This window comes from Clupea harengus, chromosome 3 (assembly GCF_900700415.2).
Source record: "Clupea harengus chromosome 3, Ch_v2.0.2, whole genome shotgun sequence".
In the NCBI taxonomy this organism is placed as follows: domain Eukaryota; kingdom Metazoa; phylum Chordata; class Actinopteri; order Clupeiformes; family Clupeidae; genus Clupea; species Clupea harengus.
In genome coordinates this window covers 20,871,563-20,881,562 of record NC_045154.1, presented here as the reverse complement: position 1 = coordinate 20,881,562, position 10,000 = coordinate 20,871,563, and the positions used below count along the sequence as shown (strand labels likewise).

The 10,000-nt window shown below is 44.5% G+C and overlaps 1 protein-coding gene across 1 annotated transcript in view; it reads right to left on the bottom strand.

The window, feature by feature from the left end:
- Positions 1-26: 26 nt before the first annotated feature.
- Positions 27-10,000, bottom strand: part of cdh13 (cadherin 13, H-cadherin (heart)) — a 382,402-nt gene continuing 372,428 nt past the window's right edge. The window contains exon 15 of the mRNA XM_031564913.2: positions 27-1,223. Coding sequence (XP_031420773.1) covers positions 1,216-1,223 — 8 coding nt within the window. The 3' untranslated portion in view covers positions 27-1,215. The remainder of the gene's footprint in view (positions 1,224-10,000) is intronic.

Genomic DNA, 10,000 nt, shown 5'->3' with positions numbered 1-10,000 from the left:
CATTTCCCTTTTCTTTCTTTTTTTTAAAGGAGGAGAAAAACAAAACAAAAAAAGAAAAAATCGTAGGTCACCCAAACGTCAGCTCTCATCTCTCTCTATGTGGGAGATGAAAGGGTGAGCCAAAAACAAAATAAAAACAATAAACAAAAATAAAAACAAAAACAGGAACACACAGAAGTCTCCAGTCTGTGACAGACTCTAAAGCAACCACATTATCGGAGAAAACCGGCGATAGTACATGTTAAAACAAACACAGCAACAGCATTAGAAATAGATCCTAAATCTTTTTTTTTTTCTCTGTAACCTTTTTTTCCCATTTATTTTTCTCATAAGGGGTACTTGAAGAGTCTGCAGTCAAAGGACATAAGTTAATTCATATATTTTTACAATGGTAAAAAATAATATATATATATCATGTACTTTTTTTTGTTGAGGTTGACACCGTTACTATAAAGATATATCATAATCCACTCCATTACAACTAACGCAATAAAATCCCCAAGAAATTAACTAAACTCAAAATCAAAAAAACTAAAAATAAACAGACTCCAAAAAACTTCTGACTTGAAGGCTTATGGCTACCACCTTGCCCTAGGAGACCACAATCAATCACTGCAGACAACAAACAGGCGTTTTAAAACTCTTTCCTTCACATTAGTAAACAAGCTCATATACAGTAGTCTGTGAGAAGAAAAAAAGAAATACATCAAGTCCAACTGCCCCTACCTCACACCTCCCCCCCCCCCCCAACAACATCCTATGAAGCCTTCCCCAACAGGGGCGTCCTAGTTAACAGCACTGTCCACAACAGAGTCCAGAGGCAGGGAGGGAGAGAGGGAAGGGTGGGGAAGGATTGAGAGACTGAGACAGGTAGATAGATAGATAGATAGATAGATAGATAAGAAAAGAGGAGAAGAGAAGAGAAGAGAAGAGGAGGGGGGAATGGGAATAGGCTCAATGCTGGATTGCGTGAGAAAAAAAAGAATCCGTAGGGAACAGAGGAAATAGACGTGGACAGGAGCTAGGCTACCAAAGCTAGAGTTTTTTTTTTTTTTTTTTTTTTTTTTAGAATAGAATAGAACAGGTTCTGAGGTCACTTCCTCGTCTCTCTCTTTGCCATCTTGATAGCGTGGGGGTGCAGGGAGGTGGTGGTGGTGGTGGTGGTGTTGTCTTCAGTGTTCAGCGCGAGAGGACTACAGACAGGTTCCGCAGAATTTACAAGCCTGAGAGGTGATGGAGAGACAGGAAGGGACAGACAGAGAGGGTGAAGTGAGAGACAAGAGGGAAGAAAAGCAAGACAAGACAGGTCAAGAGGAGTTCAGGAGTGTGTCTGATGAGTAACTAGGGGGTGACTGATCTGGCATTGTCCTCAGAACACCAGACATGCAGTACACACAAGTAGCCACAAGCACACTGGAGACATAAGAGTGCGGTTGCTATAATCTTGTGGTGTTCAGAAGCGCAAATTGTTTGGAAGGTGTCCGTAGATATTCTTGTGGACGTTAAATGACCACTGAGTAGCTGTACACTTTCCTGTGTGGGAAAACTGGGTTCTTGTGTGGAGAATGTGTTCCTGTGTGGGAAAACTGGTTCTTGTGTGGAGAATGTGTTCCTGTGTGGGAAACTGGGTGTTTTGAACAAATCTCTAATTCTGCTTCTTAAAAAAAACAGACCTGTATATTTCAGAGAAAGAGAGAGAGAGAGAGAAAGAGAGAGAGAGAGAGAAAAAGTTGTGCCGCAACGGCTCCATTAACCTGACCCAAGTGCATTTTGAGGTGCGAGTTAGTCGGCGCTGTCCCGATGACATTTCAAACCTGTGTTTGAGCCTCTGCGTTTGAGTGGCTTAGGCACAGCAGCGGCCTCCCCCATGCACCGGAGTGCACTTAAAAACCCACCGCCGAGCCTCTGTGTGACATTTTCACCGGATCCTCCGACCACAAGCCAACGTATTCTGGGTGAAATTTTAAGCACTGTAATTGAGCAGCGGGGAGCCGCGTTGCCCTGGCAACATTTATTACTCTTAAGCCATTCTTTTCATACCGAATATTTGGATTAGAGAGATTTCTGACATTTTTTTATATTGCGTGCCATATAGGGACTTTAAATATGCATGAGCTGGCGGGCATTCTGTATAGATTTGTAATTTCACATCTACTCCGCAGAAATTGTTATTTAAATATTACATTCCAACACAGCAATCCTTCCTCACCTGTCATTGAGCGCGGAGAATAATAGACAGATATATGTGCGAGCGCACGCACACACACACACACACACACACACACACACACACACACACACACACACACACACACACACACACACACACCTCAGCTCTCACTGACTCTGACAGACACATAGGAGGATATACACAAATGCACTTACATTTGCACACAAATACATTCCAGAAAGAGTTATTGATCCTATACATCCATACATCCTCTGCTCCTGCAGCAACACTGCGTCCCTCCCTTCTCACCAGGTGTGTACTAGTGGATGTGTGTTAATCTGGGTGTGTTTATGTGTGTGGTGCCTTCTCACCAGGTGTGTACTTCTTGATGTGTGTTTATCTAGGTGTGTGAATGTGTAGTGTGGATATGTGTTTATCTAGGTGTGTGCATGTGTAGTGTGTGTATGTGTGTGGTGCTTGTCCATCCACAGAATGCTGTTTCCGGAATGCTGATGCTGAGTCTCTTCTACAGCTCCACTCTTTGCCAACATGCCCAGTTCAGAAGATGCATCTTGCGGTGCAATGTATTTTGTGTAAGCACTATACATCATGTGTGTCTGTGTGTGTGTGTGTGTGTGAAAGAGAGATAAAGAGTTTGCTCATCCCTCTCATGCCTACTGCCCTAATCACACACACATATGCACTCTCAGCTGCCCCTCACAACCACTCTTACCCATCATCCCCTCCACCCCTATCCCCAAGTCCTCAAAATAAGATTAAGAAGCTGTAATTCTGCAAGGTATTCCAGAATGAATTGGCCTACAGACCTCGGAAATTCCGAGGCGATCGAAGTGTGCCAGATTCAATGGATAAGGATATTTAATGGAGGCCGCTATTGATTCCTCCCCCGCCACTGGTTTCTTCTTTTCTACGTTACTCTGTGCTATTTGGGCCTCACTCTGTAGGAGCCACTTCAGTTGTGCTGGGGTGTTGAAGGGGGCTGACAGAGGGGACATTTCAGCTGAGAATGGAGGGGTGGGGGGTGGGGGAGGGGGATGTGAGGGGAGGGGGGGGGGGTGGACAGTTGCCGAGGAAACGTTTACCACTAATGTAAACGTGCGCTTAAAACCCCGGGTGTTTGCAAACTTCATTCACACACACAAAGGCTCACACACTCTCTCATGCATTTGGACACAAAAAGAAAACACACACCAGGCCATTCTGAGTCCCCTGAGGTGCCAGATAAAAACACACAACTAAATCAATTCACCTTGCCTTTCTGAGCGGCCGTAAGCTCAAGCAAAAAACAGATATAGATAACCTCCCCAACACACACACACACATGGGCACGCGTGCGCGCGCGCACACACGCACACACACACACACAAACACACACACACACACACACACAAACACACACACACGGGCACGCTCCCACACACACACACACACACCTCTTTTTACTCCTCTTTTTCTCTCTCTCTCTTCCTCCCTGTGGTTTTCTCTCCTTCTCTCTCTTTTCTTTCCTCCCTGTGGTTTTCTTGCCTTCTCTCTCCAGCAGAGAGATGACAGCAGGAGAGGAGGGGCTGGCCTCAGCTGAGGCAGCACGGAGGAGAGACGTGAAGGGAATGAGGGAGCGAGGGAGGAGAGAGAGGGAGAGAGAGGGAGGATAAAGAGGGAGAGGGAGAGGGAGAGAGCAGAGAGAGAGAGAGCGAGAGGGAGAGAGAGGGAGAGAGAGAGCGAGGGAGGAGAGAGGGAGAGGGAGGGAGAGAGGGAGGAGAGAGAGAGAGAGAGGGAGAGAGGGATGAGGAGGAGAGAGAGAGAGGGAGGAGAGAGAGGGAGAGAGAGAGGGGGGAGGGAGAGGGAGGGTGGAGGGAAGATCCAGAGTGCTGTTTGATCTAATTTCCGTCACCCTGATTGTGTGAAAGTGCTTGTGGCAGCAGTCAGCTGGATTTGGGGCAAACATGATAACTCACACGACCTCTGACCTGGCACGCCACGCCTCAGTGTAATCATTCCCCTATCCACAACACTCTCTCTCTCTCTCTCTCTCTCTCTCTCTCTCTCCTTCTCTCTCTGAGCATACGGACTGAGTGAGTAGGCGGAGCCAGAGCGTTTTGAGTGAGTGAGAAACGAGTGCTCTATCTATCTATTTTTCTTTCCACTTAATGTTTTTCTTCCTTTAAGCTTTAAGGTTTTGTTTTCCTTGGTTTAGTGAAACTAGCATGTAAGAGTCATTTCTGGTGTTTCCCGGGCGTCTGCTTCTAGTGTCTGTGCTAGGAGCATGGCTGTTCCAGGTATGGAGAGTTTTGAACACCTTACGCGGCGTCATGCCGTTAAAATAGCCTCAACTTCCAGTGAGGAGGATTGTAATTGGCTCCTGGCTGTCGACTTCCAGTGAGGAGGATTGCAATTGGCTCCTGGCTGCAGGAGAAGCTGTAGGGAATGACAACATTCGGTCAGTGGCCCCCGTGAATAATGAGATTGTTCCGGTTTTAAGAACAGTTGATTTGGCAAATTATCTGATTGAAAGTGGGGAAGTGGTGGATGGCATTTTTACCTATTTTCTTCCTCTCTCTGCTCCATCAAAGAAAGTCACTTCATCAAATGTTCCCCCATTCATTAAAGATGAGGTTTTAACACAAACGTTATCACGTAATGGCAAATTGGACTCTTTTTAATTGATGATACCAATCACAAGTAAATCCCCTCTTCTAAAATGTAGCGTCTTTCAGGCAATTCGTGTATATGATCTTAAAAGATAACAAAGATGATTTGGATTTGACTCTAATCATGAATGTGGAGAACTCTAATTATGTTGTCGATGCAACAACAGGTGGTATAAAGTGTTTTGTTTTTTGGCCAAACTGGACATCTCGTACAGGAAAAAAAGGGTGAAATCAGGTCATGCGAACAGACATAATGTAAACACAGTACTGTGGGAGAGGAGCAGTCTGCGGAGACCGGAGGGCCTAGTGCTGGGGATGCAGCCCCCGGCACATCCAGTGCTGGTAAATGTGCCCCGGGGAAAAAACAATGGCAGATGTGTCAGATTTACTGAAAGGAATGACAGGGGGCAACCCCGAATGACAAGCCTGTTAATGGGGAAGGCAGTTCTGCTACATCAGCTGGGGGAAACTCAGTGGAAAACGCCAAGCCTGAAAGTTACAGACGACTCACGGAGTAGCAATGATTCCGTAGTCAACGGTGATCAGGTTCTGGCCTGTCCAGATGTCAATGAAACTTCCTTCATGGAAATGGAGGAAAGTGTTTTTAAAGAACAGAAATAGAAAACAAACAGAAACTAAAAAGAGCGATGGTCTCATTGATCTAAGTGCAACGGATAATGAGAGTGAGAGCGATTTTTCTGACTGTAGTGTAACCAGTGGCTTACATCAGAGCGGGTTTGTCGCAGTGACAGCGTGGATGATATAAAATCGTTTCTGAAAGAAACAAAACACAAGAAAAATGTCTGCATTCATGGCTGTTTCCCTGATATTGAACCGATGAGTATTTTTTGGAGCAAGGGCAGCTTTACTGAGCAGAAAGTTTAATGTCTGAAGAAAATTCTGACCAAGCTTAACGTCTTGTTAAAGCCTAATTTTCTGTGTTTTATGATGCTCCTTTGGAAAAAAGCGTCTGCTAAATGACTAAATGTCGCTACTGTGCACAACTCTTATGCATTATTTTCATTTGTATTATGGTTGAAATTCTGTTATTTCTTTGGGCCAGAGCAAGACGTAAGAGAGCTGTATTGTACCGATCAGACCAAATAGATTAGATTAGTACTATTGGCTCAAGAAACACACTGACAATGCAGCTGTCTGCGCAAGAGAGTCTGATGGCCTGTCTATCAACAGTCACAACAGTCCAATAGCGGTGGGGTAATTATTCTGTTTTCCTGGACTTTTACTTTTATTTCCTACCAAGCCAAGGTGAAGGGTACTCAGAGCTTAATTTGAGAATAATTTCACTCTGTTTATTTGTGTTTATGCACATACTTTAGATAATGCTATATGTACTGTAGTTGTGAATCTGAGGAAGTGTAATTCCTTGGAGGACCTTTTAACGGCACTGAACATACAATCGACAGGAATCACGTCGAGCCGCAGATGCCGTCACGCAGACAGCTCATAGAGACAACAAACTCAAATGACCTCGTCTGCATTTGGAGAAACTTTCACAGCGCACAGAAAGTCTACATTTGTTCATTCTTATAATAACTTTTTGTCGTTGGCAAGACTGGACAGTTTAAAACACCAACTTAGTCTGTTTAGAAACTGCTCTATTATTTCAGCTTGTTTTTTTTAGACAAACTTTGAATTTAGCAGACCAAACAGAACAATCAGACTTTGAACACTGAATTCAGAACACTGAAAATCCTAACGCTAAAATAAAAAAAAACCTCATTGGCTGACAGCTCAGGGAGCTCCGTTCCGTTCCCGCTTTCAAAGTGAGGAGCTGATGGATGCACCATCTAAAGTCTTTTTCTACTACTCTAGGAGAAAAGAATGGGCAAAAAAGATGTATCCATGATTATTCGTTCTAGAGATAGAGTACAGTCAGTCTTGCTAAGGGCCACTGAGCTGCTGAAGAGTAACCCTCACTCCGCCATCTTAAAAAGGTGACATGAACAATATAAGATCATGGAGACCTGTGTCAATCCTTTGCGCTGAATATGAATTGCTCTCGAAAGCATCCGGCGATCAGACTGAGACAAGTTTTGGAGCAGTTAATGCACCCTGACCAGATTAACAGGTAGATTCAAAATAATATTTCATTTATCAGAGCTGTCTTTGATATAGGTAAGCTGTTTAACCTGCAATTTGGTCTGGTGTCTATTGACCAAAAAAAACTTTTGACAGTGTAGAACACAACTATTTGTGGAGTGCTCTGGCAGCTTTTGGTTTTAGTCCTGATTTTATGAACACCATTAGAGTACTGTGACATACTATGTACTGTGAAAGTATACAAAAGGTTACAGCTGACTTGTGCACTTCTTTGTGTGTTGTCTGGCATGTTGTACACTTTGGCTTCCAGATTTTTGTTCTTATAAAGCAATGAAATGCTCTTGAATCATATGAGCAAACATGGTGTCACAATAGTGTGTTGTGTGTGGTTGTAGACGATAAATTGTAGTTTGTGCATTTCTTGGAGAATTCCTGATCCTTTAAATAAAAGCATGTTTTTTTTCATTTTGCACTTGATTTTTTAATTTTTTTTCCTCATTTTGTATATTGTGACAAATCGTTCTTGAAGTGTTTTGTATATTTTTAAGACTGTAATACATTTTTTTTCAAAAGTCTCTCTCTCCTTCTCCTTTTCTCTCTCTCTTTCTTTCTCTCCCCCTCTCTCTACTCCTTTCTCCAGTCCTTACTCTCCCTGACAGCTTATCTCTTGTGCATGAGGCAAAGAAGAGCTCCTAAAGTTTCCATGGGGACACTATATCACTAAGTCACACATTCACAATATAATTTACTCATTCTCTAACTCTTTAATTCACACTCAGTCTTATACTCTTCTCTTCTAGTCTCACTCATTCATTCACTTGCTCACACACACTCACGCACACACTCACTCACTCCTGTAACTCACTCTCAACCTGACACTGACCTGACATTTACTCATTCATTCATTCATTAATTAATTAATTCATTCATTCACTCACTCACTGACTCTCAAAAGCCTTGGTTAAAAACAATTTCATTATAAAACTTAGTATGAAAATATTCCACAACATTTCGTATTTTTCAGTTTGTTTCACATTGGCAGTCTGGATCCTCTCCTCCACGAGGCACTTGACAGGCCAGGCACACGGACTGCTGCTTTTCAAAAGGAAAAAAAGAAAAAAGGGGAAAAAAGGACGTCTAGCTTTCATTCCTCAAATTAATTAAGAGAAATGAGGGTGACAGTTTATCAGGGAAGGTGTGCCGTGAGCAGAACGTCAAAAAAACAACGAGGGAGGTTGATTGAAGGCACCAGAGAGAGAGAGAGAGAGAGAGAGAGGGAGAGAGAGAGAGAGAGAGAGAGAGAGGAGCGCCTGCTGCCTCTTGCCTGTTCAGAGGGGATCAGTAACAGACGGGATTAAACAGCCAAAGCGCCCGTCTCGGCAGAAAAAAGGATTTAAACATCAGTGGAAGAGAGTGATGGAGAGAAAGAAGAGGAGGAGAGGAAAGGAGAGGAGGAGTGAGGAGAAGATGAGGGGAGAGGAGGGGAGGAAAGGCCTCATAGGCTTATTTCCCTTTTTCTGGATTAATTATATTTCCTTTCCCCTCTAGGGATTTAACGCTATGCTATGGCTCTATCAGATCCACTCATAGAGGTGTACTCCAATGCTTCCTCTGACAATCACACACACACACACACACACACACACACACACACCACACACACCAGTGCATACAAGCACACAAGCACAAATGTACACAAACCAGCTTACCCACACACTGGCTCACACACACACATATTCTCTCACAGTAGCACACACACAAACGCACCACCCCTACACATACACAAACACAAACACATATACACACAAAAACAAACAAACAAATCAAACCCTCTCCTCCACAACAAGCTATCGGTTGGCCAATAGCTGACACCTCAGGGAACTCGGCAGTTGATTTATTCTGCCTGATTGGGGTGCAGGTAGCCTAGTGCAGTCACTGCAGCTGCATTAGCGTCAATGTCAGAGGTGTAAGACGTCCCCTGACAGGCTACAGTACGGCTCTCTTCTCTCTCTGGCTCATCACCCTGACACGGCCAGGCACCAGGGGACAATGCTACAGGACCAGGCTACAGGAGGAGGCTACAGACATACACCACAGGAGGAGTCCACAGACATACACCACAGGAGGAGTCCACAGACATACACCACAGGAGGAGTCCACAGGAGGATGCTACAGACATACACCACAGGAGGAGTCCACAGACATACACCACAGGAGGAGTCCACAGACATACACCACAGGAGGAGTCCACAGGAGGATGCTACAGACATACACCACAGGAGGAGTCCACAGGAGGAGGCTACAGACATACGCCGCAGTAGAAGAACACAGGACCAGGCTACAGGAGACAGACTCCACAGGAGGAGTCCACAGGGAAAGACTACAGGAAGCAGGAGGAGAGGACTGGAGCTGGAGCCTCTCAGCATAATAAATGGAGCTGGAGCCTCTCAGTGTAATGAATGACTGCCTCTCTCCCACACGCCCTCCTACTTAACCAGCAGCCACTGCATCTCCACCGGCTCCAGTGAAAACAGCCACTGCATCTCCACCGGCTCCAGTGAAAACAGTTTGGAAGGACACACAGCCACAATGAAACAATGACTGTGAAAGCGCTTTGATCTCATTGCGTTCCTTTTCTGTCATTACTCTGAGTATATTATTTTATTGTAAACACTGGTTTTGGCTACGCTGTGTCTGAACAGGCATGCTAATTAAACAACTAAGGATTCAACTTGGAGAGAGTAAAAGACAGGCAGAAAAAAGAGGGAGGAAGAGAAACAAACAGAAAGGGAGAGAAGAGAGAGGAAGAGAGAGTAACAGAGGGAGAGAGGTGGTGAGGGTAAACAAGGGGAAGAAAGGGAGAGAGGGAGTGAGGGAGCAAAAGAGAGGGGAGAGTGGGGAGAGAGAGAGAGAGAGAGTGAGAGAGAGAAAGAGAGTGAAATCAACTCAACATTAATCTCAGCCAAGCACAGCCACTCTCCTGTCTCCAGGGGACTTCTCCAACACGCAGATCCAGAATCCACATTCTCTCTCTCTTTCTCTCGCTCAAACACACATTCTCTCTCTCTCTCTCTCCCTCCATCTCTCTCATATCTCCATC